Here is a 22619-nt window from a genome sequence, read left to right as displayed (position 1 = left end):
TGTCATTTTCAAAATCATCATCACAGGTGACAGACATGAACAAATGTGTTATTGCTCAGTATGCATATACTAATTTGTCTGATTTCTTGAAACTGCCTATGAAGCAGAAAACAAATTGTTTTAATCATTGCGTAAAAAAGTATCACTTTTTTTTTATCACAGTTTGTGATGAAGCACTTCTATACTGTTTATGTTTATATGTCAGGTAAATTACACCCAATGTTCCATCTTGTATAGAGGCTGAAAGGTTCACTGAATGTTTTGTAGGAAATGCTTGACAGGGCTGTATTATAAATTTGTATCTATTCCAAGTGGTTTCGGTCCTTTATCATAATCCAGGAAGAAATAAAAACAATAAAACCTTTGTGTGTTATACATCATGCAACATGAAAATACCATCCTTATTACAACCATAATTATTATGCACAATAGAATAACAAAGCTTTGCAATGAGATGATGTTCCCATTCAATGGCAAAGGACAAACTGCTGTTAATTGTTGCCCAAAAAAATACTTCATCAAGCATTTTGACACATGATCCTTTGATGCTAGCCATTCTGAACAAGTGGACTGATAATGTATGCCACAAGGAGGTTCTCTGCAAAATCTGCGAGGAAAGGAATATATGGAAAACACTGACAAGAAGAAGGGACAGGATGGTAGCACACCTGTTGAGGCATCACAGAATAACTTCCGTGGTACTGGAGGGAGCTGCAGAGGGTAAAAACTGAAGAGGAACACAGAGATTGGAAAACATCCAGCAGATAACTGAGGATGTAGGTTGGGAGTGCCACTCTGATAGGAAGAGGTTGGCAAGGGAAAATTCTGAAAGTGCTGTTCCTCAGAGATCATATGCACCTGCAATGTCCATACTCTCAGACTGTAAGGCCTTAGATTATTATCATCAATTTTTCCTAGTACTCTGCACTGATTTATTAGAAGCTAATGGATCTATAGACCTAATGACATTCATCACTCATGTGAATTACATACAGGCTTAACAACTTTAGTGCAATTCTCTTTAAAACTGAGTTATACCTCCTAGCGAATTTAAGTGACCTTATTCTTACATTCATTAATGGAACAATGTTTAAATCCTGGTACCATAGCATACTATATAAATGTTCTTAACTGTTTCAAAAAACTGGGCTCTCTCTTGATTACTCTCTGCAGTGACCTTCAAAGACTAAATTTAAATTGTGACTTTTACAATGGACAAAATTATGCACAAGCCTCTTATTTCTTTATTCTGTTTTATACATCACTGATGATGGATGTTCCAAGATAGCTTTGGTCATGGAATTCATTCAGATCTAGCCCCTTTCATTCTAAACATTTAATGAGCTGATGTTTGAGGCCTAATGCAGACTGATGATTGACTTTAAGTGCCTTGGAAGGATTTCCTGGATCATCTTTGATTTTAATATAGCAAATGACTTCACTTAACTGGTATCATGTTATATTTCCATGGCTAGTGAGCAAATTTATATTTACTTATTTACTTGACACTTATCAATTTGTTTACAAGTTACGTGAAGCATTTTTACATCTTATAACAATTTTTTTTTAAAATGTTTTAGCTAATCTACACATCATTACTCATAAAAGTTTCTTTACTTACTCTCCATGATTATATTACATTACATGTATCCAAAATTCATAATTGAGTCATTCATTAATAAACAGATTTTGTTTATGTTTGATTGTCACTTTTTTACAAGCAAGCAAGCATGAGTAAGGGATTGGCTTTCTCAGCAGAAGCACGTGTTGTTTTCTCCCTTAGCAAACTCTCATCACCATTTTAAATTTGTCCAGTGTTTTGCAACTCAATTGTTAAGTTAGTTTAGATACTTCCATTTTCACTTTGCTTGGTAATGTTTACTCTATACCTTGGCAAATGAGATGAAAAACCAATGATCATGACACTACAGCATATTATAACTATTGGTTCTCTCTATAAGATGGCACCTGCATCATTTTCTGAGAATTTAAATTGTCTGGTTTTCAGTTATATCAAAGAATTATAGTATTATGTTTGAAAACTCTGCAACTATGGTATCTTTTTGGCTTATACTGTCGGAAAGGAAAAAATGCATGTTGTTTCAAAAGACTAACCAGATTTTACAACACTACATCTTCTAAACGAATGAAAACAGAAACTTTGAGATTTTAACTTACATACGACTAAAATGACAGTACTTTCAAAAGAACCATCCAATTTTACAAGAGTACATCTTTCACGTGCACAACTGTGTCTGAATTCCAACTCATGCAAAGATAAACTTTTGATTTCAATGGGCAAGTTAAAATCTACTCCAAGTTTCTATCTTCATTCATACAGAAGATGTAGTCTTCTGAAATATGATGAATCATTTTGAAACACCCTGCTTATGAAATATGATGCATATGCTTCAACCATCTCAGATTTTGGATTTTTATATAAATAGTTAGGTCATCAAAATATCATAAATGAATTATCCACAACTAATATTTTATTTTTCTTGTGGTAGAAGTGTCAGTAGATATATTATAGCCAGAAGAATCTTCTTTGATGAAACAAGGCAATCTGATGACATTTGATTAAATAAGAATGTGTGGGGGATTCTATTGTCATACGGAGAAAGTGTCAATAAAAACTTATTCCTATACTTAATAGGAAACATCCATTCTTTAAGTATATTTCACAACCAAAATGGAGGGTGGGGAATAGGAAAAGGGACAGGTCTAACACATAAGAGATTAAGTGATCAAACTGCCAATTTGATATATCATAGTTATGTTCATTGATCTTTTTTTAAAAATCAACCAACAATTATTCCTTTATGACCACTAACAAAGCCATTCGAAAATCATAATGGTTATTTAGCTGGATGATTTTTCAGTGCAGTGTGTTTGATTATACAGCTAGTTTAAATAATCTTTTGATCTACTACATTTCGAATAGAAGTAAAACTAAAAATGAGAATATTATTCTACCTAGGAACAAAATCTGACAATCACATTTGAACTCAACAGAATGTTCTATTAAAAACGAAAATGAAAATAACAACATCTGTCATTTTAGCAAACTTTGTGCAAGATGCAGCCTTAAATTTTCACTTTGGCATCACAAGGATTCATAACAAGGGATTACACGTCAATAAAGCATTATACAATGAAGATCAACAGGTACGTAGCACAAATAACAAAGTTCACTTGATGGAAAGTGTAAAATCTGTATTGACAATATAGCACTCATGTAGATAATTTACTCATTCACATCAACATTCAGTTTCTACTGCTACTTCACTTTGCAAATATGTATATAAATATATCACAATAACACACAGTGACTTAGCACATTGTTACAGGAAAACAATTATAGATATCTGCAAGTTTTCAAGCAAACAATTTTCAGCTGTTACTAGCACAAAAAAAACACAATCACCATGTAAAAATCAATAACAGGCAAAATAACACAAAACTAACAAAACTTCTATTTTTATAGTACATTTAGTGTAACAAATTACTTCAATCATCTTTATCTTCATCACATTTAATGCCTTCACTGCATGGAACACCAAAAAAGTTTTTTTCCACCACATAATGATTACATTGCCTTACAGTTTCTAATTTGCCAAGTATTCTGTCATAAATCATCTGTTTTTCTTCATCCTGTGTGTACTCAGCTGGTACATCAAAGAAATTTTCATTCACCACATACCTGACGCACTGCAAGATAACATTCCTTTCATGGCGAATTTCACTGTTAAGGAGCTGAAAAATGAGACATTATATTTTATTAGAAAACTATGACAGTAAGGTGTAGTGTTTTTTACTTGCTTTTAGTAAATGATGTAACTAGGGGACTACGACTCCTCGACATCACCAATTTAGACCAAAGTTAAGGTGGATTCAAAAATGAATGAGACAAAAGTGGAAGCTCCAGATGGGCAACTGCTTTGAAAAAAATAGCATTTTTGGTGCAGGTTGGCAAGGCATGAGCCATTAATGTTAGTGTTGTTTCCATGCAGCAGTTGGTGGAGAGGAAACAATACAGAACGGTAATCTAGGGTCAGGGGTCAAGTCCTATGAAAAGGAAACCCAAAGAAAACTTTTTGATTCCAAATAAATTTCCAAGAAGTGACTGTAAGATGCACATGAGAACTTTGCACATAAAATATGTTAATTTTGTTATTCTACAGTTGATGATTTACACATGGCACAATGATATTCACCGTAAAAACATAGGACGCACTTTTGTAAACATTATGAATGGCACACTTTTATCCCACAGTTTGGCAGTGAACCACGTACAAGACAAACTTTTGCCAAATGTTGGCGATCATAGCTAGTGATGTACAATGTAATGTATTTTGATGCAGTCTCCTCCAAGGTCAAAATGAAACTAATGAAATAAGATGTCCTGAGCCTTTTAATTGCAGTCCTTTCTTTAAATGCTATTTGCAGATTACTTACGGGTGGCGTAAGAGCAATCCTTTTTTGGAAATCAATTTGCAATCCCAAATTTTCCTTTGCCTCTGTTTTTCATGCTTGTTATGAAAGTATTAATAAATACAATATATTGAGCATTATTTCAATTTATTTCCATTGTAAGTAACATAAAAATTGAAGCTAAAAAATAATTTCCACTCGGGGACTCGACCCCATGCGCTTCAGGTTACTGATCTGTAATCTTTCCACTGCGCCAACCACTGCCTAGAAACTGCAATTAACATAACTGGCTCCTCCCTTGCTTGAACCATGCCAAAAATGCTATATTTTTCAGAATGCTTGGAGATCTGGGGCACACACTTCTGTCACTTTCATTTGGACAAAATTAATGATGACGGGTAGGTGAAGTTCCCTTGTAAGTTAAAAAAGTTTGCAAATATAATACAACAATCTATCAATATAGAAAAAAGAAATCACTAAGAATACTCTACTAGTGTGATGACTGAGCCATTCTTCAAGCAACATGATAAGATTTGGATGTAGCAAAATGTTGATCATGATGTGTAGTGTTTGTGAAGTAACTCAGGAGACCAGAGAGTTCACACAGCAGTGTGCATAATGCCTCATGCCTCTGTCTACATGTATCATCTGAGCTGTTCCTTGCACCAATTATTATCAAAGTGCTCAGTATATCTTGTGAAAGTTTTGTGTAACATTAAAGGTTTTCAAAGTTTAAAATCAGCATTTGATAGGAAAATGTTTTCTAATGCAATATCTGTAGATCAGCTACAGGTACTGCCAAAACAGCTACTCACTTGCAAATTAAATAGAAGAAGCTGCAATGTTGGAAACACAGTTGCTTCTGTTACACATCAGTGGATTTAACCATTTAAGTTGAACAACTGTTACAAGTTCAGGGATTGTCAATAATGAGAATCACCTTTCTTTGATAGATGTCAACAAAGAAATACATAATAAGCACAAAAAGGAAATGTATTATTTTGAACTGCTGGGTATGATAATAGTAAACTTCTCAACAAAATGTTCAAATGTGCGCGAATTCTTAAGGGACCAAACTGCTTAGATCATCGGTCCTTAGACTTACACACTACTTAAACTAACTTATGCTAAGAACACACACACCATGCCTGAGGGAGGACTCGAACCTCAGGCGGGAGGGACTTCTCAACAAATTCAAGGATACTCATACATAAAACTCTTCTCATACATTACACTAACAAAATTAGGAGGCGATGAAACTAAAAACGTTTGAAAGGAACATTTTAAGAACAATTAGAGGAATTCAGAGAAGAATAAAGAAAGCCAACAAAAACAAAAGTCTTATGATTCATATGAAGAGACAGACATCACATCCTCAATTAAAGCCAGGAGTCTCCATTGGATCAGGTATGTACTTTAAGTTCCAGCATAAAGTGAAAAAAATCCACCAAGGGTGTACAGAGCACTTTTGAGAACAAAATCCTCTTGGCAGACCTTTGACAACATCAGAGAAGATATGAAAGTCATACACATGAGGAATTGGGAAATTAAATGCCAAGATAGAACACCTAGCACAGCACTGTGAAATCTGCAATGAACCTTGTTTCTATTATGTTATTATCATTACTTTGTGAATTGAAATATTCCCGGTGTAATAAGATTTTGAATCTTTCTAGGGTATTCAGTTAGGTAATGTAATCAAGAAGGTGTGATACTTCAACAAATTGATTTCTTGCCATCTTCAGGCAACCCCCCCCCCCCCCCCCCCGAACCCCCACCCACCCATCCATCCATCCTTGAGGTGGATGGGCAGGATGGTTGACACCTCTCAAGCTCTTGCGGCCTTTCTTCTTATATTTATTTTGTTTTGACACTGTTTATTTGTGGTTTGGGTGGGATGATTTGGGTGGGCTCATTTTCATAATATTGTCTTGGACTTTATTGCCTCCCCCCCCCCCCCCACCCCCACCTCCTCTGCCTGGCCATCTGGGGGATGGGCCTGGTGCAATAGTGGAGAAAGCAGTGATGATACATTCTCATCTTCCACAGCTACCATGACAGAAGTAGATTTCCACACAGACTGCCACTGTGTTTTGACCATACTCAAGCTTGGGGTGCATGCCTCACTTAAATGCTCTGCCACAATGGACTCTGTCAGTTGTTCGTTTTGTGTATAGAATTTATGGTCAGTGCATCTCTCCTATACCATCCAGGTAGTCTGGCCTGCCTACACACATTTTTCCACACTGGCAAATTATGAGATAGATTCCCAGTTTACAGAGACCTGCGTCATCCGTGACCGACCTCAACAAGGCTTTCATCATGGCTGATGGGTGGAACCTGCACTGTGTTATGTTTCTGCCGTAATTTTCTGACTTTTACAGATGTCTTCCCACAGCCTGCCAAAGATGAAGAGAAACCTATTGTGGCAGCAATTATCCTGTCTGTTGGGAACATACAGGATAATTGCTGTCACAGTAGGTTTCTCATCTTTGGCAGGCTGCAGCCTAGGCTTCTTCGGTCTTAGAACATTTTATCTGGTGGTTGCCATAACTGTTCATAAGCAACACAGCCTTCAGTTGCAGCAATTCGGCTGCTAGACTGTCTTGGTCTGAGATTTCATATGCTCTGTGCACTAGTGTCCTCCTCATTGTGAAGTGTCATAATAGCTGGAGCTATGCAAGTACAAATCCAGATGCACGAATTTAAGGTAAATGCAGTGTCCAAGTGTGTCATATGGCCTTGACATGCACATCAAGAAATGATTATTTTCTTCCATCTCCATCATTAAATGATGTTTTGGTGCAGAAAATTCAGGTGATGTCATATGCATGGCCAGATTATAAGTGTATCATCTACATGTAAATAAAGCACAAGGGCATGCAGATTACTGACTACAGGGTTTCTTCAACAAATGCCTCCATAAACATATTGGCCACAACGGGCCGCCCATTGCTGCCTCATCTGTTTGTTCATGGTAATTGCAGTTGAATAGAAATTAGGCTGATGTAAGCAGAAACCCAAGCAGTTTTGTCATCAGTGGCCCAAACTTTTCTCCTAGGAGGTTTAGGCTATCTCTTAAAAGGTATCATTGTGAAGAGAGAGACCACATTGAAGCTCACCACAAGGTCATCTTAGCCCAGTCAGAAGTTAAGATCCTGCTGGATGAAATGCATCAAATTTTGTATGTGGTACTGGTATTTGCCCACAAAGGGGCTTAGCATCACTGTCGAGTGTTTTCTAATATGACAATCAATCGACAGGAAAGCCTGAAGATGGCTTGCCAAAATATCAAACCCTCTGAATGGTGTCACCCTGCTGAGTACCAGAGAAATATGCAGAATTATTAATTAGACTCACTTATTAAAGAAACATCAAAATGGGAACTCAAAATAAGTTAAAACAAGCCTGTAGATGGAAATCACTTAATGGTCAACACCCAAACCACCTGGGCAACTTCAATATTGACACAGATATGATGCACCTACGGCATAGAATACTAAGACTGAGGGTGAAATCACAAGCTCTAATAGTAACCGCCCTAGATCAAGGCCTCAAGGATAAAGAACTTCAAAAAAAGTTATAACAAAACTGCCCAAGATGATGGTAGTCAACTTAATGGGGTACTCTCCAAGGCTGTACATGAATATCTCGAGATACAGAATGAAGTGTGCACATACCTTCACTGGCAAATATTAGGAGCTCTAGCAACATCAGATCTTTTCAAGAAAATGGTACAAGCACACAGCAAAAGCAGTCACAACAGCTGGATGTAGCACTATTCTGTATGACCAATACACACATTTCGACTTAATAGTTGCAGCTAACTAGCCTGACATTGTTGTACATCAGCCACATCCAAGAGCATGCCTCCTAATTGATTTATCAGCATTGTATGAAGAGAATATTAGCGATGAAGTGGTGCAGAAGGAACTGAGCATCAGGGACAGTCATATGTAGAGTGAAGGAACTAATGTCATCACCACTGTCACGGGTGCCATGGGATCTATACCACAAAACCTGAAGATGCTCTGTCTAGAATCTTAGGATATGTAAACACAGTGAAATACAAGATATAGTGCTGTTTGGAATCACCCATATCTTGCACAAAGTATTGTAAAACTGTTTAAGTCACCAGTTGTACTCCTACGGTAGATGGATATAACCTGAAATAGACCTGACTGTATCCAGAAATGTAATCTATGATGTGAAAAATAAAGATAAGGATGGTGGTGGTGGTGCTGGTATTAACAGTCCCCATTGTTCTTGTAAGCCACACTCTGTTTCCACAATAGCCAGAAATAGTCTGCAGCATCCTAGTTCGACAATTTGTGAAGGAATTTTGTGGGAATGATGTCTTTGCAGTCATAGAAAAAGGTTTCAATGTTTCTCCCTGGGGAAAGATGTGTTTTGAAGTTCACAGCACATGGCATGGCATGGCATGCCTCCACAATATGATATTCATTACTTTTATCTTAGGAATGAAGTGATGGCTTAGTATTCTCTAACCAGTAACTTGAAAAAATGAGCCTCTCATTGAAATTCTTTCTGTAGAGTCTGAAAAATGAGGTCAGTTCAACAACTCCATACCAATAATGATGAATTTTCTCATGTTGGCTATAAGAGAATGGGCCAGTACATACTAATGTGAACAAATGAAGCTCTTCTCTATATTTGTATAGGGTATCCAGAAATGTAATCTATAATGTGAAAAATAAAGATATAAGAATATAACTAAATAATGGAAAGAAAAAGAGAAAGAGAACACAGAAAATGAGCAACAAACAGTACACAAAAAATAAAAAAGGTACTTCTAGTTACCTAGCAGCAAAAATAGGCAGAAAACGAAGTGATTTGATAAAAGAAAGGGCAAACAGATGGAAATGAGTGATGAGAATTAACTTCGATACATCTGCTTAACCCAATCACAAACAGAACAAGAGGTATATGAAAACCAAAATGTTAGCAAAAGAAACAATCTGAAAATACAGGAAGTTACAAGTCTCAGAAAAATTAGCAAGAGCAAAAACATGGAAAGGACACCAGACGAAATTGGAAGGAAATACCAGTTGAAACAGCAAATAGTGAAGAGAAAGCGTCCAAGGACAGGAAAGGCAGGAAAATCCAGACAAAGAGATGGAAATGAAAAATAAAGTAAAATTATGACACTGATGAATAGAAAAAGTTAATGAATAGATACATCATCAAAGGTCACATTATTTCACGATGTATATTTTACCTTCTGCCATGCACTTCAATGTGGTGTGCAGAAGTTTTTTTAAATTGTTTCACTCTGCAAAAACAAGAGCATCTTCAGTTGCTTGTTGTGCTAATGGAAACATGGTGAAGTTTCAACGTTCTGGTCTGTATCATCGTCAACACAAAGCAGCGTATGTTAATGACTATGGTGAACAGACCTTTAAACCTTCAGTGTGATGATATCATGACAATAAGCATTTGAACATGCTCTCTTTTCTAGAGTCGAACTAATAATAGAGCAAATAATATACTTGTGGGAATCTATATGCACAAAAATTCCTAATGGTTGCTGCGCAGTTTGTGAACAGAAAAAAAAAAAAAAAAAAAAAAAAAAAAAAAGGTTCATACATATTCAAGCTGAATACAATGAAACACCTGTTTTACTTTTTCGTGCAGTCCACACTTAAAAAACACAAAATGGAGGAAAATGTACATTGGAAAAATGTTAAAGCCACCCAAAACACAAGCAAAAACACACGTAATTGGCATATATGACTAAAAATCACAATCCTGTCCAATACTTTGTATAAAATCTGTCTAAGTGAAGGAAATGAATTATACAATACAGTGTTTACAGTTCTTAAAAAGTCGGGTACAAGGTAATTCGGCTGTTTTTCAACATGCTACGACCAGAAATTATATGTTCAAAGCATGCATTTTTGAGAGATCATCCTTTGCGTTGACTCAGAAAAAAACAGAAATAAATGGACATGTTAAATTAAACCAAAAACATCACAGCAGTTACGCGGTTAAACCATAAGCATAAATGCAAACATCTGTTTAATGACAATTTTTGTCACCACTGCTGTTTTTGTTTAATGTTTTTCTTATGAGCCGCACTTCGAAAGCTCACTACCATTAAAGCATTATTTTAGGCTTGATGAGAAACAGAGACACCAAAAAAAATGGGTTTACTTCCCTAATTGGCATTACAACTTATTAAAAGTCAGCTCAGTTAATTTCTGTGCACTGTGTAAAATGTAAATTTGAAAGAAAGCTCAGGTGCTAAAGTTCCGTTTCATGCCCTCTATCACTACTGCCACTCTTTACGATCTATAGTTTGTGGTGTGTGTGGTACAAAGTATATATGTGAGCAATGTATGTAGTTCTTGTAACTGTATCATGTCAGATTTGAAGACAAAAGTCTTTAAAATGTGCTATCACAGAATCCTTCTTCTATTCCCACGTGACATCTCTCATAAAACATCATCAGCACGAAAAGTGTATTTTCAGCACTTCACAAAATGGTTTCACCCTTACCTGCACTCCTGTAGTTGAAGGGCCACTTGCCCTCTCCAGACATCCAGTAGGTGAGCTCATTTCATGTGTGTGTGTGTGTGTGTGTGTGTGTGTGTGTGTGTGTGTGTGTGTGTGTGTGGCTTCCTCAATTATGACTGAGCATATTCTTCAAGACTCAGTGTTTGAACTTAAAAGGTTGATGACTGATACTGATGCTGGATACACTAAATCAGAAATACATGCAAAAAGATGAGACTCAGTTGTGAGTGTACAAGAAACAGTGGTGGGGTGTGCCCCTTTGTCACGTACTGGTTCGGTCCAGAACACTTTGCGCTGACTGTCTTGGTTTTCTATTACCACTGCAGCCTAGCAGTAGTTGTATCATAACTGAGCAGTGGAGCTACATATTGCAAGCTGTGTTGGCAACACCAATTGTGGATTACATTAGCACTTTCTCTCTCATGTCTCCCCTCTCCACAACAGCGTAAAATATTTCCTTAACTCCACCACCACCTGAGATGTGAACCATTTGTGTTTTGTGCCACTTATAACTGCCCTCCCCCCCTCTCTTGGACCATGAACCTTGCCGTTGGTGGTGGTGGTGGTGGGGGGGGGGGGGCCTTGCATGCGTCAGTGATACAGATAGCCATACCATAGGTGCAACCAGAACAGAGATGTGTCTGTAGACAGGCTAGACAAACATGTGTTTCCTGAAGAGGAGCAGCAGCCTTTTCAGTAGTTGCAAGGGCAACAGTCTGGATGATTGACTGATCTGGCCATGTAACTTCAACCAAAACAGCCTTGCTGTGCTGGTACTGCGAACAGCTGAAAGATAGGGGACACTACAGCAGTAATTTTTCCCAAGGGCATGCCGCTCTACTGTACGGTTTAATGATGATGGCATCCTCTTGGGTAAAATATTCCCGAATTAAAATAGTCGCCCATTCGGATCTCCGGGAGGGGACTACTCACTAGGATGTTGTTACCAGGAGTAACAAAACTGGCGCTCTATGGATCAGAGCATGGAATGTCAGATTCCTTAATCGGGCAGGTAGGTTAGAAAATTTAAAAAGGGATTTGAATAGGTTACAGTTAGATAAAGTGGAAATTAGTGAATTTTGGTGTCAGGAGGAACAGGACTTCTGGTCAGGTGAATACAGGGTTATAAATACAAAATCAAATAGGGGTAACGCAGGAATAGGCTTAACCCCTCACCGCATACTGGGTCAGATATGGCACATACCATTTTCCTAATTGTGGAGCTCATATTTGAAAATCTATTTTGTAAACGCACATTGGGACAGTTATGGTATGCTGTTAAGAATATCTGTGCAAACAATGAATGCCATCTGTCGAGAAAGTAAGGAGCTATTAGTAAGAATCTTTGCTTTGCACTGCGAGCTGTTTATATCAAGTTTGGTCATACGAAAAGTTGTATTTGACGCAGTAAACATTTGAGTTCGGAGTTTGTATAATTTCTAGGGGTGAAAGGACATATGTGGATAATTGTAAAGATATAAGTTCATATATTTGTCAATTAAAATACAAATAATATTGAAACTCGGTAAGTGACACATATGGCACAGCATGCATTATTGGTGGCATAGAGTAAACATTCATCATAACATAACTTCTGTAGTAAGCTATATCTTTTCTTATCAGCTACGTTAGGGCAACGAATGTAACAAAGTTTTACTGCTTTTTTGCCACAATAAGAGTTATTGAGGATGGAAATGTTAGTGGAGACCCGGATATGTCAGCTAACAAAACATTTTCTACAGAACGATATTTTCAAAATGAAGATGACGTGCTTTGTTCAGAGTCAGATAGTGATGATGATATCAGACCTAAGAGCTATAATATAACAAAGAAAAGAACTGTGGTACCAGAAACGGAATCAGAGTCAGAAGATAACATTCAGATGAGGCTTACTGCTGATTGTAATCTTGATGATAATCGTGTTGAAGATAGGGTTAGAGCAAAGCAACGAATTTCAAAACCTGGTGCTTTGGAACTAGGAGTTAGCAACAATGCTGTTGTGTGTCTTACGCTAACAGTCCCACAACGTGTGAATCACAAGCTTTTTTTTTTTTTTTTTTTTTTTTTACTCGGTTCACTAGTATACCTTTGGAAGTGTATTTGCATAAGGAATGAATACAGTAACTAGGAACAGTCCGTGCCAATCGTGTACCAGGTTGCATTTTTCCTGAAGAGGCAGAAATGAAGAAGAATGGCCGAGGTAGCATGAAGGAGAAGGTAGCAACAGTAGATGGTGTACTATTGTCAGTAGTATCCTGCTTTGACAACAGAGTAGTCAACACTTTGTCCACATATGTTGGATGCAAGCCAGAAGGCGAAAATAAGAGGCTTTTCAGAAAGGAAAAGATGTACAAAATGATACCTTGTCCACGCTCTGTGATGATCTACTACATGGGTGGTGTCGATCTGTTAGATTCTATGCTTGGATATTACATAATTGAAATCAGATCAAAAAATTGCATCTGAAGATATTCTTTCATGTAATTGATCAAGCTTGTGTTAACAGCTGGCTACTATGGAGAAGGAGAAATACATACTACATGCCCCTAGTGGATTTCGAGGTAGCAGTTGCAGATGCCTTCTGTAAAAAGGGCAAAACATTATCCAAGAAACAAAGTAGGCCAAGCAACGAAGTCCAAAAACAGCAGGACAGTAATAAAAGACATTATTCAGATAATTAAGGGTTCTGAAAATGTAATAGTCATGGGGGACTGGAATTCGATAGTCGGAAAAGGAAGAGAAGGAAAAGCAGCAGGTGCATATGGATTGCAGGAAAGGAATGAAAGAGGAAGCTGCCTGATAGAATTTTGCACAGAGAATAATTTAATCACACCTAACACTTTGTTTAAGAATCATAAGAGGAGGTTGTATATGTGGAAGAGACCTGCAGACACTGGAAGGTTTCAGATTGATTATATAATGGTTAGACAGTGATTTAGGAACCAGATTTTTAATTGTAAGACATTGCCATGGGCAGATGTGAACTCTGCCCACAATTTATTGGTTATGAACAGCAGATTAAAACAGAAAAAAACTGCAAAAAGGCAGGAATTTAAGGATATGGGACCCGGATAAACTGAAAGAACGAGACTATGTAGGGGGGGGGGATGATCATCACAATAAAATACAGGAAATCAGAGCCGGCACGGAAAGATATAGGTGTTTGTTTTTTCTGTGCACTGTACGAGATGGGAATATTAGTGTCACATTGTGAAGGTGGTTTGATGAAATCTCTGTCAGGCACTTAAATGCGATTTGCACAGTATCCCTGCAGATGCAGGTGTAGATGTAGCAAGCAGTAAAGGAAACAAAAGAAGAATTTTGAGTAGGAATTAAAGTCCAGGGAGAAAAAATAAAAACTTTGAGGTTTGCTGATGACATTTTAATTCTGTCAGAGACAGCAGAGAAGTTGGAAGAGCAGTTGAACGTAATGGACAGTATCTTGAAAGGAGGATATAAGATGATGATGAACAAAAGCAAAACAAGAATAACGGAATGTAGTCAAATTAAATCAGGCAATGCTGAGGGAATTAGAGTAGGAAATGAGACACTTAAAGTACTAAATGAGTTTTGCTATTTGGGAAGCAAAAAACTGATGATGGATGAAGTAAAGAGGGTATAAAATGTAGACTGGCAATGGGAAGAAAAGCATTTCTGAAGAAGAGAAATTTGTTGACAGAGTATAGATTTAAGTGTCAGGGAGTATTTGTATGGAGAGTAGCCATGTATGAAAGTGAAACATGGATAATAAACAATTTAGACAAGATGAGAATAGAAGAAGTTGAAATGTCGTGCTACAGAAGGATGCTGAAGACTAGATGGGTAGATCATGTAACTAATGAGGTGGTACTGAACAGAAATGGGGAGAAGAGAAATTTGTGGTACAACCTAACTACAAGAAAGGATCAGCTGATAGGACACTTCTGAGGCATCAAGGAATCACCAATTTAGTACTGGAGGGAAGAATGTGTGTGTGTGTGTGTGTGTGTGTGTGTGTGTGTGTGTGTGTGTGTGTGTGTGTGTGTGTGTGTGTAAGGGGGGGGGGGGGGGGAACCAAGTGATTAGAGCAGATTCAGAGGGATGGAGGTTGCAGTAATTACTCAGAGATGAAGAGGCTTGCACAGGATAGAGTAGTATGGAGAGCTGCATCAAACCAGTCCTTGGACTGAAAAAAACAACAACAACAACAACAACGTAACTCATTCAGTCACATCAAATTTCAATAGGGAGAAAATGGGATGGAGTGAAGCGAGACATCGAGTAAGAACTTAGAAACAAGGCAAATCTATGAAGAAATGTAAAAATCAGGGAACTTTTAGCATTGATCCTATGAGTTCATCACAGGGGCTATGAATTTATAGTATACCATAAATTCATAGACCCTGTGATGAACCCATAAAATCAATCCTAAAAGTTCCCCAATTTTACATTTCTTCCTAGATTCGCCTCGATTCTGCAAAAAATGTAAAATTGGAGAACATAAAATCAAAGTTCTACTATAGTGGATGGCAAGAACCAGATACTTTAGAACACGTTCCTATTTTCATAGTTCTCAGGTATCAATGCTGCGAAAAAAAACTTAAAATGCCTGCAAGATGAAGCAGGGACCAACGTAACTGTCACTATATTACAGGCTCTGTGACAGCATAATGTGTGTTAACAATGCAGCCTGTCATAAGCACACTTTCCTCACTAATGGCAGAGAAAGACAAAGTGGTGACACTGAATTTGGGTACATGCGGCAAATCACTGAACAAACACATTAAAAGAATGGCAAGCCTCCACAACAGGGAGGCATCACACTGTCATAAATATGTGGACAATGTCTGTACCTCAGCTTGTCCCATAGAATGCTTTCCTCTTTATGAAGTCAAGAGACTGAGCGGTGGTGGGACTAGAGTAGATGGTGGTAGGTCAAATTTGTCAATGTCTGCAGTCATAGCAATAGCCACATGGTATGAATGCTAAGGCATGACTCTCATTGAGAGACTACCTCAGAAATAATAGGCCCGACACAGATATTTGATAGTGTGCCTGTGAATGAAGCTGGTGCATTGCTGTGAAAAGTGGTGACACTATAAAAATCTTGAATGCAAAAATCTTGAAAATTCTTGGTGTTCCACAGCTTTTAAATATTTCTTAAAGGATGTCTTCTAAATACCGCGAACTTCACTTGAAACGCTTATTAGTCAAATCAGTATTCAGGTTTACAGCCCATCACTATGACATATTATCTATCTCTTTATCAATGACATGAGTGTCAATTATAAATTCTTTGTGATTTTCAATTGACACCATTCCTGCCACTGACAATGAGTTATAGAGATGAATACCAGTTTAGCTAATAAATGTTTCAAGTGCCGCTCATGATGTTTAGATGTCGTTCAGCAAATGGTGACGTCATGTTCATGTAGTGAAGTATTGGACTGACAGACATTTCAAAAGAATGTCAATACCCTACGGAAGGAACTGCTGCCTATACAAAAAAGGTAGAGAACAAATATTATTTTTTATTGCTCCATATAACTTGCAATGAAATAATGAATTTACCATAAATTAGACAGAATCAACAATGAGGAATGTGGTATGAGATTCATAGATGAATTAACACAGTTGTCCTAGGAATTTCAGCAATTTCCTCTCAGCATGTATGAGAATGTCAAAGCATCAGAAAGCTGACAAAGGAAGCACTCTTCATGCAATGCACTGAAAGAAACGCTTAAGAGGGATTGGTTCTGGTTTTCACAGCTATATCCTTCATCTGTCTGTTTATTTCAAAATTCATTGCAAATTTTTCCCTGCTGTGTTACCAAGCTGTTCCTCTCATCCTGTAGTGTCCTGAGTGACTAAATGCTTCAAGAGATATAGCATTTCACAGTTAAAACTTTTTATACATAAAGATCGAATGGGAATGAAGATCATTACCTTTTCGAGAAGTGTTAGACGTCTTCGGTGTAAATGTATCTTCCGTTGAGGAGCTTGGGGCTGTCCAGTTTTCTCTGCACTCTGACCATTTTCTCCTTTTCCCTCAAACTTCCGTTTGCTAACCCGCTGCCTGTGAAAACGTTTTCTTTTTCGGCCAGTTGACCGTACAGGTGGTTGCTGCTGTTCTTCACTTTCAGACTGGTTTTCTGTGGGCTGAGTAGTTTCCAGAGCCTTCACTACAGGAACTTCTTCTGGTCCACTGCCTTCACTGTCATTTGAAACTGATGGCTTGCAAACTTTATTACTGGCAGGGGATTTACTTTTACTTTCAGCAGATATAGCTACAGCTGTTTCTGTATTTGTTTTCTTTGCATTGTTTTCAACTCCTTTAACATTGCTGTGGGATTCTTCTCCTGGAACAAAAAACAACAACAAATCAAACAACATTTTCCATAACAGTTTCGTTCAAACCTTTTGTTCAAAACTGATGCAATTGAGAGTTATTTGTTTGCATACACCATAAATATCAAATATTTAATAGAAATGCAAAGGCTTTTTACCATACAATTATGAAAAATGTTTATATAAAATAGTTGACTATGGGATTTGCAATGTTACACTGACACTGATAAGAATGGATGTCTTTAGTTTAATGTCATTTAATAAACCTTCAAAGGCAGTAGGTATAATTTAGACATTTAGAGCTACTTTTGTTTGGCAGGTAACTTGATGGAGCACTTCATTTACATATTGCTAAAAATATCATTTTTACGCAAAGCTTTACACATGAATCAGTTGGTTGGATGCAAAATAGTAGCTTCCCAGATTAGAAGTCATCTTTTAATAAACCTACTTTTGTCCACTCAATGGTTATAAAACTGCAACTACAAATATATGAATGAAGGTGAGCTACAATTTAATTAATATAGAATTGATCACACTTAAATAATTTCTACCAAGCTTTCTGAGCATGGATTTAAAATGAAGCACTATATAAGAAATACAGGCTGATGGAGTATGCCACTCATGATCATTTTCCATGAACAAAGACCAAATTTTTGGACAAGGCACTGCATTAATTACGATGACGATGATGATGATTGCTTTGATAATCTCAGGTAAATTTTCTTTGTTTCATGCTATGTTTCATGCTATGTTCATGGCTATGTTGCAATAAAAAAAATATGCTTCAGAGGGGGAAAAAGGGTGAGCTTATTTAAAAAGAGAAGAAGAAGAAGAAGAAGAAGAAGAAGAAGAAGAAGAAGAAGAAGAAGAAGATCAAGAAGACAACATTACTACCGCTAGTGGAAATGTGCAGGTCTACAACTGCTCATCTGTTCACAAAATTATTACATTCAGAGTTTAAAAATTTTAATGCACGATTATTTTCCACATCAGATTCCAAGTAATATCTCTATAATACAGAGCAGTTACATTTAACCACAGGGTAACTGAAATTTTTCAGAAATAGTGAAACAAGTTGTATTTTGTGTGTCAGGAGACACTGCTAACATTATCCGATGCTAAAATACATAGGGTAACTTGGACCAGATGGACGAAGGGAGACATTAGCAATAGATATACACAAGGAGGTTGGCTGATGTTCAGTAACTACTTTCAGAAGCAAGATGTGCAGGAATGGGAGAAAAAGCTACTCTATAACAATTTGGAGACAAGCCTGAGCATAGCTTGGGGCACAACTCAGTGTTAAAAAGACTGCACCTGAGTACAGGTTGGGCCATGATGAACTCAACTGTGAGCCATCTATCACTCAAAAATTGGACTCCTTCCATATGCGAACAATGTATGGTCATCTTGTGACCTGCCCATTGACTGGTGCTGCTTCTGTTGTCAACTTCCAGAATTATTAAAAACCACTAGCGAACGTGATAGCTGCTGTCATGAATGGCTCTGGCAGTATGATTGCATTGACATAATTTTGTGATGTACTCGCTAAGTTTTGCAGTTGGCTGTAATTCTGCTACAAATATGTCACGTCTGTTGAGTGAGCAAAAAATTTTGAAAACTCAAGAGGAGCAAATAAATTCTCCTTCCAATTTTGTCTTGAGCAGTAACTACTTTAAAATTTGTAATTTATCAATGAACTAAAGTAAATACAAATTTTTAAAAAAAATCTTGAAGCTTGGGCATTTTTGGTGTGTATTATTCTTGGTGATATATCAATATACATATGTACCAGTAAGACTTTAACTAACACCACAAATGGCCTGTTTCCTAGGCCCAAAATTCTTCTAAGTGGCTGGTCTCCAAAGTGTTAATGGAGGCTGAATGGTGAACATACGAATTAACTGTAACAGTGTGAAAATTGTATATGGTTTATAGTTATAATTGGATGGGACATGATAACGATATATCAGCTGTATCACTCACACTTACAAATAGATGGGCAAACCATCAGTAATGAATGTTGTCAGACATTTGTAGTTGGCAGTAAATTTTCCCAGTTAATTCACAAAATAAATAAAATGAAATGAAAAATTTACACTCACAACAGCAATTACAGGTAAAACTATCCTACTACTTTGAAGTGGTTTATGAGACCAAGAACCAGATTTTTGCATTTCTCTCTGAGCATTGTCACAAGAAATTCATTGTCACCATTTCTCAGCATTGTCACAATCTTTATGCCCATTATTCAATATTAAGCATGACTTCTAAGTTCTGGACACATTCATAACATTGCCATACTTGATTACCATGGTGAATGCCTGTAAAAAGTGAACAGTGCCTTACATTTCACACTTGAATGGAACTTCAATAGCATATCTGACTGTCATAACTTGTTCTGCTTTTGTAACTATGCTCACTGCATAAACCATACTGTTGTTGTTGTTGTTGTTGTTTTGGTCTTCAGTCCTGAGACTGGTTTGATGCAGCTCTCCATGCTACTCTATCCTGTGCAAGCTTTTTCATCTCCCAGTACCTACTGCAACCTACATCCTTCTGAATCTGCTAAGTGTATTCATCTCTTGGTATCCCTCTACGATTTTTACCCTCCACGCTGCCCTCCAATACTAGGGAGCTCTAAATGTCACAATATAACTGCTTAAACATTTATTTTCCAAATGAATTTCACATATTTCTAATGAAAATTTCATGTTAGCCAAACAATTAGATGTCTTCCTGAATAATAAATGACAAATGCAAGATGTATTCATCTTTTTGATCAGCCTCTTTTTTACATAAGTTAGTTGTGCTTTGTGTGAACACTTGTGGCAGCAAAAATTACTCAAGATTCTATTGTACAGTACTTTATTTCTTAATTCATCCAAGGAACACCTTAAGATAATATAGGATTTGTCATCATAATACAATGAAAACAGATAGATCAAAACAAGTATAATCATATATCAGTCACTTATCCATTAACACATATTTGTGACCATATGATACATTGTTATTCTATGAACCACAGTATGTAGTAGTTGAACTGTACTTTGTAATCTTGTTCACTGATTTATGTTAGGTAACCAACATACCTTTCTTTGCCCTTTTTTATTCTTCAAAATGGTTCAAATGGCTCTGAGCACTATGGGACTCAACTGCTGTGGTCATTAGTCCTCTAGAACTTAGAGCTACTTAAACCTAACTAACCTAAGGACATCACACACATCCATGCCCGAGGCAGGATTCGAACCTGCGACCGTAGCAGTCGCACGGTTCCAGACTGCGCGCCTAGAACCGCGAGACCACCGCGGCCGGCTTTTATTCTTCTTTCACCGTCAACCTTTCCTTCTTTTATCAACAGTAGAAATATACACACATCAAAAAAGTTTTGCATTACCTCAGTTTTGAGAATTCTGGAACCTGTACCGGAAATTGGAATAGAGATCAACATAAACATCATTTCTGCCCTTTTTACTGATCATGAAAACCACACATTGCTTGTTGCACAACCATACAGTGAGACCTTCCGAGGTGTTGGTCCAGATTGCTGTACACACTGGTGCCTCTAATACACAGTAGCATGTCCTCTTGCATTGATGCATGCCTGTATTCGTCATGGCATACTATCCACACGTTCATCAAAGCACTGTTAGTCCAGATTGTCCAACTCCTCAATGGCAATTCAGTGTAGATCCCTCAGAGTGGTTGGTAGGTCAAGTCATCCATACACAGCCCTTTTCAATCTACCCCAGGCATGTTCGATAGGGTTCATGTCTGGAGAACATGCTGGCCATCTAGTCGAGCAATGTTGTTATCCTGAAGGAAGTCATTCACAAGATGTACATAATGGGGGCGCGAACTGTCGCCTATGAAGATGAATGCCTCGCCAATATGCTGCCGATATGGTTGGACTAATTGGTCAGACGATGGCTTTCACATATCATATAGCCATTACTGCACCTTCCCTGACCACCAGCGGCGTATGTCAGCCCCACATAATGTCGCCCCAAGACAGCGGGAACCTCCACCTTGCTGTGCACTCGCTGGACAGTGTCTCTAAGGCATTCAGCCTGACCGGGTTGCCTCCAAACAAATCTCCGACGATTGATTGGTTGAAGACATATGCGACACTCATCAGTGAAGAGAACGTAATGACAATCCTGAGCAGTCCATTCAGCATGTTGCTGGGCCCATCAGTACCGCGCTGCATGGTCTTGTGGTTGCAAAAATGGAACTCGGTATGGACGACGGGAGTGAAGTGGTGCATCATGCAGCCTATGGCACACAGTTTGAGTCGTAACATGACATCCTGTGGCTGCACGAAAAGCGTTATTCAATATGGTGGCATTGCGGTCATGGTTCCTATGAGCAATAATCCACAGATAGTGGTTATCTACTGCAGTAGTAACCCTTGGGCAGCCTGTGTGAGGTATGTCATTGACAGTCCCTGTGTGTCTGTATCTCCTCTATGTCCGAACAACATCGCTTTGGTTCATTCCAAGATGCCTGGAAACTTCCCTTGTTGAGAGCCGTTCCTGGTACAAAGTAACAATGCGGACACGGTCGAACCACAGTATTGACCGTCTAGGCATGGTTGGAGTACAGACAACACGAGCCATGTACCTCCTTCCTGGTGAAATGACTGGAACTGATCGGCTGTCAGACCCTCTGCGTCTAATAGATACTGTTCATGCATAGTTCTTTACATCCTTGGGTGGGTTTAATAACATCTCTGAACAGTCAAAGGGACTGTGTCTGTGATACAATATCCACAGTCAACGTCAATCTTCAGGAGTTCTGGGAACTAGGGTGATGCAAAACTTTTTTTTGATGTGTGTATATTTGACATTCCAAAAGATATATCATCTTTTTAAAAGTTACTAACATTTCTCTGTTTACATATTCTTTGCAATACTTTGGTGCTGGATACTTTTGCTGTCCAAAGTATTTTAAGCACTCTGTGGCAAATTCACATTTCAAACAAATCGATCTTCCTTGCTACTTTTAAATGTAGCACCCATCCTTCAAAATTGCATAGAAGTGATGATGAAGTCCCATACTCCGTGATGGAGCGTAGGGGAACAATGCGGGAGACCCGCACCGCCGTACTAGGCAAGGTCCTAGTGGAGGTGGCTTGCCATTGCCTTCCTCTGACCGTAATGGGGATGAATGATGATGATGAAGATGACACTACAACACCCAGTCATCTTGAGGCAGGAAAAATCCCTGACCCCGCCAGGAATCGAACCCGGGACCCCGTGCTCGGGAAGCGAGAACGCTACCGTGAGACCACGAGCAGCGGACTGCATAGAAGT

The 22619-nt window shown here is 38.0% G+C and overlaps 1 protein-coding gene across 1 annotated transcript in view; it reads right to left on the bottom strand.

Annotated features, from left to right (window-relative positions):
• Positions 1-2759: 2759 nt before the first annotated feature.
• LOC124777298 (nuclear fragile X mental retardation-interacting protein 1) overlaps positions 2760-22619 on the bottom strand; it is a 165936-nt gene continuing 146076 nt past the window's right edge. Inside the window, exons 6-7 of the mRNA XM_047252650.1 lie at positions 16897-17309; positions 2760-3756 (exon numbers count right to left, since the gene is read on the bottom strand). Coding sequence (XP_047108606.1) covers positions 3511-3756; positions 16897-17309 — 659 coding nt within the window. The 3' untranslated portion in view covers positions 2760-3510. The remainder of the gene's footprint in view (positions 3757-16896; positions 17310-22619) is intronic.

Source organism: Schistocerca piceifrons, chromosome 2, assembly GCF_021461385.2.
Source record: "Schistocerca piceifrons isolate TAMUIC-IGC-003096 chromosome 2, iqSchPice1.1, whole genome shotgun sequence".
NCBI lineage: Eukaryota > Metazoa > Arthropoda > Insecta > Orthoptera > Acrididae > Schistocerca > Schistocerca piceifrons.
Note: the sequence above shows the minus strand (reverse complement) of the source record. Positions and strands in the feature narration are given on the sequence as shown.